At 48.9% G+C, this 13,918-nt stretch overlaps 6 protein-coding genes across 6 annotated transcripts; 5 read left to right on the forward strand and 1 right to left on the reverse strand.

Annotated features, from left to right (window-relative positions):
• Positions 1–1,734: 1,734 nt before the first annotated feature.
• Pmar_PMAR005685 (hypothetical protein) lies at positions 1,735–2,234 on the forward strand (the record flags this gene model as incomplete). The annotated part of the gene is made up of 2 exons (XM_002778712.1): positions 1,735–1,801; positions 2,061–2,234. Coding segments are annotated over 2 exons (241 nt in total), but the record flags the coding sequence as incomplete, so codon positions are not given.
• An 827-nt stretch (positions 2,235–3,061) lies between these two features.
• On the reverse strand, positions 3,062–3,331 carry Pmar_PMAR005686 (hypothetical protein; the record flags this gene model as incomplete). The annotated part of the gene is made up of 1 exon (XM_002778713.1): positions 3,062–3,331. One exon carries the CDS (start codon positions 3,329–3,331, stop codon positions 3,062–3,064), a length of 270 nt encoding a protein of 89 aa, XP_002778759.1.
• Positions 3,332–4,059: 728 nt separating this feature from the next.
• Pmar_PMAR005687 (conserved hypothetical protein) lies at positions 4,060–4,400 on the forward strand (the record flags this gene model as incomplete). The annotated part of the gene is made up of 2 exons (XM_002778714.1): positions 4,060–4,169; positions 4,253–4,400. The coding sequence occupies 2 exons, from the start codon at positions 4,060–4,062 to the stop codon at positions 4,398–4,400; spliced, it is 258 nt and encodes an 85-aa protein (XP_002778760.1).
• Positions 4,401–5,325: 925 nt separating this feature from the next.
• Positions 5,326–7,023, forward strand: Pmar_PMAR005688 (magnesium and cobalt transport protein, putative; the record flags this gene model as incomplete). The annotated part of the gene is made up of 1 exon (XM_002778715.1): positions 5,326–7,023. One exon carries the CDS (start codon positions 5,326–5,328, stop codon positions 7,021–7,023), a length of 1,698 nt encoding a protein of 565 aa, XP_002778761.1.
• A 1,589-nt stretch (positions 7,024–8,612) lies between these two features.
• Pmar_PMAR005689 (magnesium and cobalt transport protein, putative) lies at positions 8,613–11,498 on the forward strand. The gene is made up of 3 exons (XM_002778716.1): positions 8,613–8,783; positions 9,298–9,485; positions 9,577–11,498. Exons 1-3 carry the CDS (start codon positions 8,642–8,644, stop codon positions 11,257–11,259), a joined length of 2,013 nt encoding a protein of 670 aa, XP_002778762.1. The 5' UTR covers positions 8,613–8,641; the 3' UTR covers positions 11,260–11,498.
• A 1,317-nt stretch (positions 11,499–12,815) lies between these two features.
• Positions 12,816–13,888, forward strand: Pmar_PMAR005690 (ankyrin repeat small protein, putative; the record flags this gene model as incomplete). Its single annotated transcript, XM_002778717.1, has 1 exon — positions 12,816–13,888. The coding sequence occupies exon 1, from the start codon at positions 12,821–12,823 to the stop codon at positions 13,886–13,888; it is 1,068 nt and encodes a 355-aa protein (XP_002778763.1). The 5' UTR covers positions 12,816–12,820.
• Between the last annotated feature and the right edge of the window lie 30 nt (positions 13,889–13,918).

Below are 13,918 nucleotides of genomic sequence, written 5' to 3' on the forward strand. Positions count from 1 at the left end.
TCATCTAGAGGTACAGCATATCCCATGCGAATGTGTGGATTCATCGTCTAGGTCTAGGACTCCAAGATGACGTCTAGGTCGGAGTCTCCGACCGGAGAATCCAAGCTAGTGAGTATACCATGAACTGTGTATCGGATACTTCTTGTTGCGAATTCATTCATACCGTATGAGTCATACGACTTGTGAGTTACAAGTTCTGACCTGATTGTTGCGGATTTGAGCACTTGATAAAAACACAATGAATGCATTGTTCAACATGAACTCATTGTTCAGTGAACAATGTTCACGCATGTTGAAGTCAACAATGTTGACTCAACATGCTACGCTATAGGCTATAGCATCTAGAGGCCGATGACAGCCTCCTTCACTGATGCTCCTGCAACTTCTAAGAAGTTACTTCTTGGATCTTGTATCTGAATATGTATAATGAAGGATTAAAACATAGTGATGGTGATCGATAATTTGGACTCGCAAACTTTCGAGTGTCAGTCGCCGTCCCTCACCTTCCTAGCTCGATGTCGATCTCCTTCCACTCCGGGATTTTGTCCACGAGTTTCTTCATCAGGTGGATCTGTACGCCGCTGGCGATCAGTGCGATTATATTGATCGCCAGAAGGATTCCGAACAGTTCTACCGGCCAGCCCGTGCCAGCCGCACAAACGCTATTAGTCGGCGATTCTTCGGCAGACTACGGAGCACTGAGGACGAGACAGGAGGACACTGAGGACAAATAAAATCGATACGAGGAGCCTCCACCGCTTACTCTTGCGTAGGACCAGCAGTTGCTGGACTCGTCGTCAGCTGCTCGGCCGCCGTCGGCGGCCCGCCGAAGTGTAGCTCTCCGGCGGCTCGAGGGTGATACTCGACCAGTCGATACCAACTGTGGCAGATATGGATCCTGGATCATCCAGCACGATGCTTGACAGGTTCACACCAGCCGCGGTCGGCGTGAGAGCCATTGGAGGCTCGATAGTGATCTTAGTCCAGTCGATCTCACCGAGTGCCACAGCAGCAATGACGAGGATACTTGCGACGATTTGCATAGCAAGGTGTAAGTATAGCTACGGGAGGTGAGTTGCAATGATAATCTGAATTATATGGCAGCCCCGCGCGACCGTCCTCCTTGCTTTTGCGACCTGTGATGCACGATTCGTGCAAGTCACAGCAGATAAGTGCTACCAAGGCTCCAAGATGCACGGTGCCAAATTTCCGTGCTGCGGTGGGCCTCCTGATTGTGAAAACATTGATATTCAACAATGCTGAATCAACATTCTCTCTGAAAATGCCTCTACCGTTCTCGAAGGGGAGTCGGACCCTTGGAACAGCAAGTAATCCCCAGAAGTTCCGAGGAATACTTGCAGGTACTTACCGGAACGGTTTTGGGCCAGAACCGTTCCGGTAAGTACAACATCCGTTCCTGGCTATTATTCATCCGTGACATCTTATTTTGTTGACAAACGGGCGCCATTATCAATTATGAATCATTATTCGTAATTGGATGTTGACATTTATAATGTCTAATTTTGCTATGTCATGCTTGCAAACCATCATGAGGTCTCCAGGTGATTTTATGGTCGTTAGAGAGGGAGTGTCGCGGTAGGATTCGGTCGTTTATTCGCGTCAGATCTTGAGTCTGTCTATTACCGGGTCTTTTCAGGATGTCAGAGGCTTTTCTGACCGTGTATGCGACCATCTCGGGGATGTATCACATCGTGATATTGTTCGTTTCGTCAGTGCTGTTGGTGACAATAGTACATGTGAGGATGAGTTTTGGATGTATATAATGGCTAAAAGGCTACAGGTAGTATTCATCAATGATGAATACTACCTGTATCCTTTTAGCCGGGTGATCCTTTTAGCATCAATGATGAATCATCATCATGGGGACATTAGTAATATCTGACGACAGCTTCGACGCGATGTATTTTCCGGTATCCAGCGGGTTTCATTTGGACGTAGCAGCCATTTTGCGGATGATGGGCTGCCACTACGAAATCGAGGTAGTTTAACTGGTTGGGCTGTCTTCCAGGTTATCGTTGGTTTACTATGTAGCATTTTAGGCCAAGGTCATGCCCTTCATACTGGACGTCACTATAACCGCGAACCAGGCAGCTCGGGTAAACTCAGAAGAGGCTGCTCGTGATGGCTTCGAGAAAGGAGAGCGAGCTAGTCGCGTGGTGGAGTGGTTTAAAGCTCATTGCAGCGTGCAGTTGGCAGCGGTTGCAGTGTGTTAAGATCATGCTCATACTTACTGTCAGTTTCGGGATCCAGAGTTTCGGCCCACCTCCCGAAACTTTCGGGAGGTCTGCTGGCCTTGAGTTCTCAAAACTCAGCTCTGTCGGAGAGTCCGTATGTCCATCGATCCATTTCATGCCGTGATCTCGATGAACGCCGAAGTCACAGCTGATCATTCGTGTTGGCGTCTATTCGTGGTATTGCGTAGGTAGCGTAGGTATCGTGCATTTCGCCTAGGAGCATGAGTTGATCTCAGTCTGAGATTCTCAGATGGTTATTGTGCTTTGGCTACCGATTCGTCACATGCCAAGATGCATCTTGGGGGGGCGAGCGCTGACTCAGCGCAACATACGAATTGATGGTCAAGTCCGAATTCAGCTGATGTGTGTTTTTAACGCAATAGGTTCACTTTTACAACTTTCATATCCAGCATGCAATGGTAGGCATGTTAGAGGCCAATTGACACGCCCTTTATACACGCCACGTCTGTTCCATGGCTGTATCTGAGACTCATGACTATTACAGGTTGTTACTTGCATCACTGATGATCAGAGAGTTGTTCACGGCTACGTTTCCCTACCTGTTTCCCCGTTCAAGATCCACATTCTCCAACGTCGACGTGGATGTCCGCCCTAACAGCCTCTTGAGCAGCCACAACTGGACGCAGCTAGCGAGGAGGCCGACCACAGCTGCGCCCAGGACGACCCCCAGTAGGGTGGTTGAGCAACCACATGTACTGGAGTCGTTGGGAGGCGACTTGTTGTCGGACGTCGCAGTCCTGAAGGAAATTCAGAAGATTACGAAGATCGCCAAGTGATGAGTAAACTTACTTATTATTGTTCGGCTGCTCCGTCGCTGTACTCCCCTGGTCTTCAGGAGTGTCGTTGGACCAGTCCGGATTGCCCCCAGTGGTCGTGCTCACGGGAGCCTCCAAGCTGACACCACTCCAGTCCACCTGGCTTCCGCCGGTCGCCGGATCGATTGGAGGCTCAATAGTGATACCGCTCCAATCAATCGGGCTCCCGGCAGTCGTCGGTTCCACTGGGGGGTCGAGGACTATCCCGCTTAGGTCCAGCTGATCGCCGGCCGCAGCCATACCCACTGGGGGATCCAGAGTGATGCCACTCCAGTGCCGGAGCTCGCAAGGACGATAATTGTTATAATGGGATACATTTGTTATCAGGATAATACTGAAATTCGAAGCAATTGTTCCCGATATACTCGAGAAGGAGATTAGAGCGATCACAAGGACTCGGAAATGAATCTTCGTGCAAAAAGGCAGCATCAGTGGTCAAGACGCGCTGAGTTGTCAAAGGATGCGTCGCTCGAATTCCACTCATTACAGTGGTCCTCAGCCGGTGCATGTTGCTCCGGCATATTTCGGTCGGCCTACTGGAGGCTCGTTGAGCCCGGCTCAATGTCGCAGGCTCGCAGCCGTCATCTGCATGCTCATTATATTCCGAGTCTATATTAAGCCTCCGAATTCTGTGAGTCTTGGGTTGTTCGAACATTAATAATCCTGCGACGGGAGTACGTGTATCAAGCGGCGAGTGCGTGCTAGCGGAGCGATCGATGTCATATTTGTGGAAAAGGGACTGGCTGCAATGGGGAAGTCCTTCTGACTATCTGACTTGGTGAACCCGAACCGCAGATGTGTGAGTTAGTTTCCCGCTCGGGACTTCAATTTCGGCTCTCATTCGATGCTATCCGTCTCGAGTCCTCTTTTCCGGACCAAGTCGCAACGGATCGTAAGTATCCGTTCCACTCTTCGAGAACGTCGTGCATGTGGTTTGCGTGGTTTCATGCGTGTTTCAGACGGTTATTATGTATTCAGCAGCACAGACGGGATATCGCTTTGTCACGGACAAGTCACCCACCAAGAAGGACTTGAGAATGGCGCTGAGGAAGCACGACCCTATAGCCAACAAACATGTGTAATGCAGGTCTTACCCGATCCTCTGCCTGCCATCGGATAGCAGTTTTTTCCTAGCATTCCGTTGATCCTCTTTTCGGTCAGTATGTTCTATGAGGGTAAATTGGTACCTCAACCTAAGCAGTGGAAGAATAAGGCTCGAGATCGATGGAACCGGCTGGTGGGTAGAGCGTTAGAGCCCCAAATCAAAACAGCTAAAGGTCAGCTGCTGAGGAAGGAAGGTGTCCTATGATGTTCACGTGTTTCTGGACATTACTATCGCCGTCGTGTTGAGCTTCAAGCTATACGGCTCCACTGAGTCCAGTGAGGCTGGCACCAATGCGCACATCACTGTTACTACCGTCCAATGGATACTGAGGTCTCTCGCTCAAATTATTGGTGCTCTTTTCAGAGCAGATGGTTCTCTGAGATGTCTCAGGAGTAATATGACCCGATGTCTCTGAGTTAAGTTATGTTTCTCTTATGAGTGATGCATCGTCGAGAGCTACGGAAGAGGATCTTTTCCCTAAGCCTAACCCGGATCTTCCCGTCGCCGCTGCATTTAGACAGGAGAACTACTTAACTCGTAGTCGACCAGACGGGTTGAGAGTGGGCAATGATGTTATCGAGCTGTCCGATGAGAAGGAACCAAGCGATGGAGGAGCTACTAATTCTCAGAAGGGCTCGGACGAACAGGAATACAAAGATGGTAGTGAGGGGGCTTCAGGTTGTTGTCGGCTTAACCTACAGTACATGACGCACTTAATTAAACTCACAAGGAATAGCCAAAAAAGGAACCTCTCCGAGAGTACTAGGATTGGATAACACGACTGGGAGGTGAAAAAAAATTCGTAAAGTCACTGATATCTCGACAGTATCTCGTGTTGGGTGTTTCGGACCTTATTTGAGTATTGCTGTCGTTCTTCTTAGCTCGGCTACCCCGTGTGAGTGACAAGGTTCAGCCATCTGTAGTAGCCGTTCAATACGATTCTGAGTATTGGCTGTCCATGGTGGAGAGACTAGGTTATGACCAAGCAGTGTATTGCGGCGACGCGGGCCCCAACCTTGAATCCCTCTTGCGGTACTTCGACTGTACGGCAACCGGCATGCTTAGAGTGGTAATAATACGGGAGATTGTTCTCTAATTAGCATTTTGACGATTCTCGTGGTGATCAGTGATGCTCTCTTCTCAGTTCGATATGTTCGATCAAGATCACGATTTGGAGATGTCGCCATCCGAAGTTGCCCGTGGTCTCCGACAGCAAGCTCTGTACACCAAACATTCTGCTGAATCTGATGTAGCCTTTCATGAACTATGCGGCATTCTCACAAGCCGCGGTCCCGATGGAACTATGGAGGAGAACCCCGAAGAGCGCATTATCAAGCCTCCAGAGTTCGTAGCAGCTCTCAAATGTCTGAGGATGGCAGCTCTGCTCCATGCGCCTGAGCAGGCGAAGCAAATCAGAATTCACATTTACGAATATCGAGAGGACTTTCTCTACAGCCGAAACCCCTTGGAGGATCCAGTGTCGTTCCTTTTTCGACCGACCGCAATGTCCAGAGTGCTTAACACTAAGAAGATTCAGAAACCATTCAGGGTCCGCTGGCTCCATTCTCACGATCCGTCGCAGGCTGCAGTGCTGGGCTTGGCTATCAAGTATGGTTTGGACCCTCGGTTTGTATTGGACGTTTTTACGTTATGGCGAGAAGGGGCTAAAGTGGATCACATTTTTGGTTACAGGCCAACTGGCCGCGGAGAGACGCGAATAACTCGGAAGAATCCGCCGTTGTGGTCAATTATCATCATTCCTGTACTGCGATTGACTCAGACGAGCCGTGATACCTTGCGGCCATGGCAGTCCTGGAGGAGGCAGAAGCTCCGGAAGGATTTGCCGAAAGTTGATAAGACTGTTGCACCCCCGATCGTAAAAGTGGAAGTCGAGCAGTGCAACTTGGCGATGTTTGTAACGGGTAAAGCGGAAGGTGGTACCCTCATCAGTTTCTCCAGCGAGTGGGTAACGCTCTGCAAAACCGGTACCGATCGGGATGATGAGGATGTGAAAGGTAGTGGGGGTAAGATGAAGAAGCATTGGTGGAGCAGGAGAACACCGAGCGAGGAGACTGTTGACGAGGAGAAGGCAGAGTCGACCGCTGACACCCGCATACGGACGAGATTCCGAACTCTGACGCATACTATCACAGATTGGGAGACGATGTCGTACGATATGAGTATCTTCCGTAATGCTCTGGGAAACCTCAAGACTTCGTACAGCAATGTGAGAACTGGTGATACACATACCTTACTCTTCAAGGTATTGTGCGATATCACTGAAGACTACATATTGGTGGGTCAAGCTTACGATGCGTCTCTGTCCGTGCTGCAGAGGAGGCTCGATAGAGAGATGGATAAGTTCTATCAGAAGGATGTCAAAAGACTGCGGAAGATCGTCAGGCAGCTGGGCCAACTCTATCGAATGGTGAGGCCTGTCCTAGATGTCCTGGAGACGGCTGTGGGCTACAGACATTGGAGTCCCGACTCGCAGATGTACACCTCGGATATTCGTAGCAACACTCATCAATTCCTGGAGGAATCATTGGCATTGAGAGAGAATGCGAGGATGATGCTCGAACAGTATCGGCAGTATTGTGAGTCTAGGACGAGCAATATTGTTTATGTCCTCACTTTGGTCACAACAATCTTCGTTCCCGGACAGTTTTTGACGGGCATTTACGGTATGAATTTCCAGAATCCCTTAACAGGTGATCCGGGAATGCCCGAGCTGATGTGGAATTATGGATACTTGTACTTTTGGTTGCTTCTGCTCACAATCACGAGTCTTATCTTCTTTCTCTACCGAAAGAAAAAGTGGATCTAAGCCGCCCAGACTAGATATCTTGGCTACTCAGTTACTTCACTCACGCTCGTTGGCGTTTTCCTAATCTTTTTCGCCCACGGTCGCGCCCTGGTCTGGCCGTGGCAACTGCATCGAATGATAGCCGTGATGCCCTTTTCTCCGAGTCCGCTGATATTTCGTATTGGCGGTTGCCCATTAGTATCAGATGTCCTACCATTGTTACGAACTGTCTTGATGTCATTTCCACCATACTCGACGTTTCACTGGGTTGATCCCCGTCAGAGTGTCATTGTTTCACAAGTGTCAAACGAGAAACTGCGAGTGTCGAATCAACGGGGGTCTCGACGGTAGCTTCTGGCGAGCAGCTGTGGGGAATTCATTCATGTCTTACAAGAGATTCACAGATCAGAAGCCGAGTCGCAGAGTTGTATTGCGGCAACATTGTTAGTAGTAGATACCAGACACCATACTGAGGAATCTACTCGGCGAGAGGGGCCGTTATGCCCGCGACAAACTATGCCATGAAGAAGCCTATGGGTTGTGCAGGGCCGCTATGTCCGCGATGCGTTATACCATTTAGAAATCTATCTAGCAAGCGGGGCCGCTATGCCCGCAATGAGATACACCATTCAGAAATATATTTTGTGAGTGGAGCCGCTATGCCCACAATGAACTGCGCCATTCAGAAATCTATTTCGTGAGTGGGGCCGCTATACCCGCAATGAACTGCACCATATAGAAATCTATTTTGTGAGTGGGGCCGCTATGCCCACAATGAACTGCACCATTCAGAAATCTATTTTGTGAGTGGGGCCGCTATGCCCGCAATGAACTATATCATTCAAGGTGTTGTCTCGTGCTAGTCATTAGTATCAATAGGATCTCGTGACCGGTTACTGCTATCGGGGATATAGCATCGGCAGTTACTGCTCACGCGCTTCGAAACCAAGCGCCTCCCCAACCGCGTCGCACCGTGCGTATCAAGCGGAGAGAGGGAATAAATGAATTGATTAGGGCCTAGTTAAGTTTTGATCTATGAAGAAATGGAAGAATGTATACCGATGGAACCTTGAGCAAGCTGAAAGCAGACGATTATTCGTGCATGCTCTTTCATACACCTTTCGGCGACGGTCGGACCAGTTTTAGGCTAATGTCGAATCAACGACCCGTCCGGGTACGTTCAGACGGTGTCACTGACCCTGGTGTCTGCGGCGAACGGCAACTTGAGGAGTGTAGGCTTGAAAGCTCTGGGCGCACGAGACTTTTAGTGATTTAGGACACCAACTTTGGTGACACCGTCTGTTTGCGCCACCGGTCCGGGAGACAAACGGTCTTGAATCATGACTAGCCATGGTCCTGTGATCATCGCACGCGACTAGCTCCAAAAAATCTCTCCAATAAAAGGAATGAGGTTCTAGTCTGTGCTCTACTCCCAATTTCACTCTGGTTCGTCCAGCCTGTTTACGCCTAGGCACTTGAGGAGCCTCGTGTGGAATTTGGATGAACTGTTTTGTTCAAGCCTCAACTTGGTCGAGGATAAGTCAAGCTTAGTGAGTTCATTCGTGACATGTTGGACTTGTTCATCCTCTCTCTCAGGAAAATGGTGTATCAGGCTTTATGTTTTCTTCTACTTATTTGAATGTTCGCATCTAGCCAATCGACTGTAGGTTGCCGGGAGATTGACAGAGGGACTGAAGAGGAGCTCCACCCTAGGCTCCACGTTGGTGACAGCGAATCTACTGAGGAAGGCCCTCAAAACGGCATTGACATACCCGTTGAAGGTAGTAGAGGGAGAGCTTAGCATAGGGGTTAAGGTTTCAACGGTCTATCTCCTCTTCTTCTTTACCTTTTCCGAGTATATTGAAAGGAAGTGCGTTCATTCGCAAGGAATCATGTCTAACGAAGTCTATAATACAGCTCGGTTTGTGATCTGAGAATCTCCAAATTTAACCTCTCGACTCGCGGTGCAGCACCTCAAAAAGTGTGCTTGCAGTCGCCGAATGGGCACACCGGTTGCTTTACAGACTCGGACATCAGATCAAAGATTTTCAGGGATGCGTGTCGAGATCTCAAGTCGTACTATGAGTTCCTACTACGAAGTCTGATTGATTGATTCAAGAGTTTTAATCTGCAGCAGGATAATCGAGTTCCGAAATACCTACAATGTTCTGGTCGTAGACGAACCTTTATATCCCTAGCGGATATGCTCATTGTGCAACTGGCCTTTCGCAAATTTTACGTTGCTACAGCAGTGCGGCAGCGCGCACCCCCTCGTTATCCTCTTCTTACTTTCAGCTCGTCTACCCCGTGTAAGTGAGCGAGTCCAGTCGTCCGTAGTGGCCGTTCAATATGATTCTGAGTATTGGCTGTCCATGGTGGAGAGACTAGGTTATGACCAACCAGTGTATTGCGGCGACGCAGGCCCCAACCTTGAATCGCTCTTGCGGTACTTCGACTGTACAGCAACTGGCATGCTTAGAGTGGTAATATAACTGCAGCCTTGTCGATATTCGGGGTTCCTCTTCCGGTGCATTCTGATACGATCTCTGATATTCAGTGATACTCTCTTCTCAGTTCGATATGTTCGATCAAGATCACGATTCGGAGATGTCGCCATCCGAAGTTGCCCGTGGTCTTCGGCAGCAAGCTCTGTACACGAAACATTCAGGAGAGTCCGATCTGGCTTTCCATGAACTATGTGAGATTCTGGCGAGCCGAGACCCTAAAGGAACCTTGGAGGAGAACCCTGAAGAGCGCATTATCAAACCTCCGGAGTTCATGGCGGCACTCAAGTGTCTGAGGATGGCAGCTCTACTTCATGCACCTGAGCAGGCGAAGCAAATCAGAATACACATTCACGAATACCGAGAGGACTTTCTCTACAGCCGAAACCCCTTGGAGGATCCAGTGTCATTCCTGTTCCGACCGACCGCAATGTCCCGAGTGATCAACACTAAGAAGATCCAGAAACCATTCCGGGTCCGCTGGCTCCATTCTCACGATCCATCGCAGGCTGCAGTGCTGGGCTTGGCTATCAAGTATGGTTTGGACCCTCGGTTTGTATTGGACGTTTTCACGTTATGGCGAGAAGGGGCTAAAGTGGATCACATTTTTGGTTACCGGCCAACTGGCCGCGGAGAGACGCGAATAACTCGGAAGAATCCGCCGTTGTGGTCAATTATCATTATTCCTGTACTGCGATTGACTCAGACGAGCCGTGATACCTTGCGGCCATGGCAGTCCTGGAGGAGGCAGAAGCTCCGGAAGGATTTCCCTAAAGTTGATAAGACTGTTGAACCTCCCATTGTAAAAGTAGAAGTCGAGCAGTGCAACTTGGCGATGTTCGTAACGGGTAAAGCGGAAGGTGGTACCCTCATCAGTTTTTCCAGCGAGTGGGTAACGCTCTGCAAAACCGGTACCGATCGGGATGATGAGGATGTGAAAGGTAGTGGGGGTAAGATGAAGAAGCATTGGTGGAGCAGGAGACCACCGAGCGAGGAGACTGTTGACGAGGAGAAGGCAGAGTCGACCGCTGACACCCGCATACGGACGAGATTCCGAACTCTGACGCATACTATCACAGATTGGGAGACGATGTCGTACGATATGAGTATCTTCCGTAGTGCTCTGGGAAACCTCAAGACTTCGTACAGCAATGTGAGAACTGGTGATACACATACCTTACTCTTCAAGATATTGTGCGATATCACTGAAGACTACATATTGGTGGGTCAAGCTTACGATGCGTCTCTGTCCGTGCTGCAGAGGAGGCTCGATAGAGAGATGGATAAGTTCTATCAGAAGGATGTCAAAAGACTGCGGAAGATCGTCAGGCAGCTGGGCCAACTCTATCGAATGGTGAGGCCTGTCCTAGATGTCCTGGAGACGGCTGTGAGCTACAGACATTGGAGTCCCGACTCGCAGATGTACACCTCGGATATTCGTAGCAACACTCATCAATTCCTGGAAGAATCGTTAGCTTTAAGAGAGAATGCCAGGATGATGCTTGAGCAGTATCGGCAGTATTGTGAGTCTAGGACGAGTAATATTCTATATGTCCTCACTTTAGTAACAACAACATTTGTTCCCGGGCAATTTCTTACAGGGGTTTATGGTATGAACTTCCAGGACCCCTTAACGGGAAAGCCAGGAATGCCCGAGCTATTGTGGTCTCACGGGTACCTGTATTTTTGGTTGCTTCTGCTTACAATAACGAGTCTCATTTTCTTCCTTTACAGAAAGCAGAAGTGGATGTGAAATTGGGCGCGCAGGTCTCGCTTACATTCCTCTATATGCCTTTCCTTCACATATCGCTCTTGAATGCATAGTGATGGCCGTCTCATGGTAGTACGATAACTTCCATGTGTCATGTAAAGGTCACACCATATATTCGCAGCGGTGTTCGGTCACGGTTACAACGTCACTATTATTATAAGTAGCAGTTGTTGTAACATTTCCACTATATATTGAAACTGTTACAGGGTCTAGTCAAGTGGAACGTTGCACGGTCATTGTGTTAAGTGTCATTAGGGATCACGTGTCCGTGCACGTATTTGTCGCTCGCCCTTCCAGCGACGTGGCTGAAGCACATCTTACACGCTGTTCTTGTCCAGGTTGTAAGATTGTTGTAAGGAAATCGTGAAGAAAGATGGTCCTATCTTCTGTGTATTTGACAGCTTCATCATTGGAATACTCGTCGAATCGGATTCTCTACTGCTTCATCGGAGGTGCACCGACTGCGGGGCATCCCTGACTACAGCGAGACGGCTATGCCACCCTGAGCTATGCCTTACTACAATCAATTTCTCCGGGCGGGGCGGCTATGCCACCCTGAGCTATGCCTTACTACAATCAATTTCTCCGGGCGGGGCGGCTATGCCACCCTGAGCTATGCCTCAGTACAATCAATTTCTCCGGGCGGGGCGGCTCTAGGCGCTAAGATCGCTCTGGGCACGATATCTGAAATTATGATAAATGACTACCTGAGGACAATTGGGGGGAGGTCTCCACTTGCTTTACAGTTCTTTTCTCGAGCGAGTTCGAGGATATCAGCGCGACCGTGAAGATAACGAAGGTAAGTTCGGGAGCTCAAACATGTCCAAGAGAAGGTTGCTCATTGTGCAAGCTGTCCCCCTGGATTAATCAAGCCAGTAGCAGCGTCTAAGAGGCCACCAGACTGTCCCAATTACCTTTCGAGGAAGCAACGTGTTGGGGTACTCAATAGTTTCAGATGTTCCAATGTTCGAAAGGAGCTTATGGAGTACGAAGATCTTGGTTTACCAACGTGGAATAAAATAGACATCAATTTGAGTGTATTTCGTCCAACAGGATTGTTGTGAAAGAGACAGTTAATCCTCGTTCAGACGAAGGCCCTTATAGGTCTGACATGGCCGACCACCAAGCATTGCCATGTGGCCCAGCGAAAGGGTTAACCCATTTTTAGACCCTCACCGTTGAACTCGTCAGGACTGTGACTCGAGAGATGTCCCCGGGAGTTATTTCATGATAGCGAATCTGGCTCCCTGGTACGAGCAGTCTTCATGTGTGTTCGGTCATTCTGGGCGGTCAGTTGACGATTTACTCATAGTTGTGAACCTTTTCTGGCTTCTTATTCTGCAGAATCGTCTATTATCTGTTCCACTGAAGTGTTCTCTAGGTAGTTTTGCAAGCTTAGGAATCCAGTAGCTGTGATCGCTGTGGTGGCTAAAGCTAGGTAGTTCATTCTGGTCTGACTAATTGTAGCAGTACAGTAGGTATATACTAAAGGTTCTCGCAAGTCTAATCCTTCTGTAGTTTCTATTTTTATAAGATCACTAATATGGATTCATCGACGACAAGTGTTGTTTCTCCGTTTCTTGAGGCTGCCTATGAGGGCGATATCAACCGCATGAAGGATCTATTGTCCAGCAACTCTGATCTGTCTGTTAATGTTCAAGACTATGATAAGAGGACTCCTCTTCATTTGGCTGCTGCCGGTGGGCATATGGATGCTGTCCAATACTTGTTGGATGAGGGAGCTCAACTCAAGACTGATCGTTTCGGTATGCTTCCTATCCATGATGCCGTGGTGAACCAGCACAATGACATCAAGGAAGTGCTCAGTCAGCTCGACCTCAAGTGTGACGGTGGTGTGTGTTATCTCTCCCCTGAGAATGAGGAAGCTTTGAAGGAGCAGGTGAAGAACACTAACATCTCCCTGACCCCTGAGGATTTGGAAACTAAGATGACTCAGGTCTTCTCTATCATCATCAAGGAAGGTGTACTTGCTGCCGGCTCTCTTTGGCAAGAGATTGTTTACTACTTTGCTGAGCTCGGCCTTCACCCTAGCTACTTCAAGCACTTCACCAGTGCTCAGATTGCCAGACACCTTCATTGCCTTATCGCTGCTAAGAAGGTTGCTCAGGCTACTCAGTCTGACTATATCCACTTCGAGATTGAGGATGCGGATTCGGCTTTCTATCTCACCACTATGGAGCCTGAGAAGATCGCCATCACTGATGCCAAGGTTGCCGAGTACATCAACACTGCTCAGGATTGTGGCTTCTCTATCACCTTCCTCAAGTCTGAGAAGCCTCCCATGCCTGAAGGAAAGTTCCCTCTTGGCGTCTTTGTTGTTGATAAACAACAGTTTGACTCCAGTGTCAAGTTCGAGGAAATGATGGATGAGACCGATCTCCATCTTGTGGCTACCCCTCGATTCCTTCAGGAGAGATCTGTTGAAGTACAGAAGCTTTACCAGACTCTCATTGATGAGACCATGGCTACTCGAAACACTGTTGTTAAGGTGTTCGATGCTCCTACTAACTTGGCTCAGAAGTCCGGCGCCCAAGTGTTGCAGCTTGCTGCCTTCGATGTGGATCGTAAAGGGAAGTGCTTACATCTCTGAGATCAACGAATGCTTCCGTTCCCATAATGT

This window comes from Perkinsus marinus (genome assembly GCF_000006405.1).
Source record: "Perkinsus marinus ATCC 50983 genomic scaffold scf_1104296948416, whole genome shotgun sequence".
Lineage (NCBI taxonomy): Eukaryota > Perkinsozoa > Perkinsida > Perkinsidae > Perkinsus > Perkinsus marinus.

Coding starts and splice junctions, on each gene's coding strand:
- Pmar_PMAR005689 (XM_002778716.1), top strand. CDS start 8,642: ATGTTCGCATCTAGCCAATCGACTGTAGGTTGCCGGGAGATTGACAGA. Junction 8,784..9,297: donor CATTGACATACCCGTTGAAG/GTAGTAGAGGGA, acceptor TCTTACTTTCAG/CTCGTCTACCCCGTGTAAGT. Junction 9,486..9,576: donor CAACTGGCATGCTTAGAGTG/GTAATATAACTG, acceptor CTCTCTTCTCAG/TTCGATATGTTCGATCAAGA.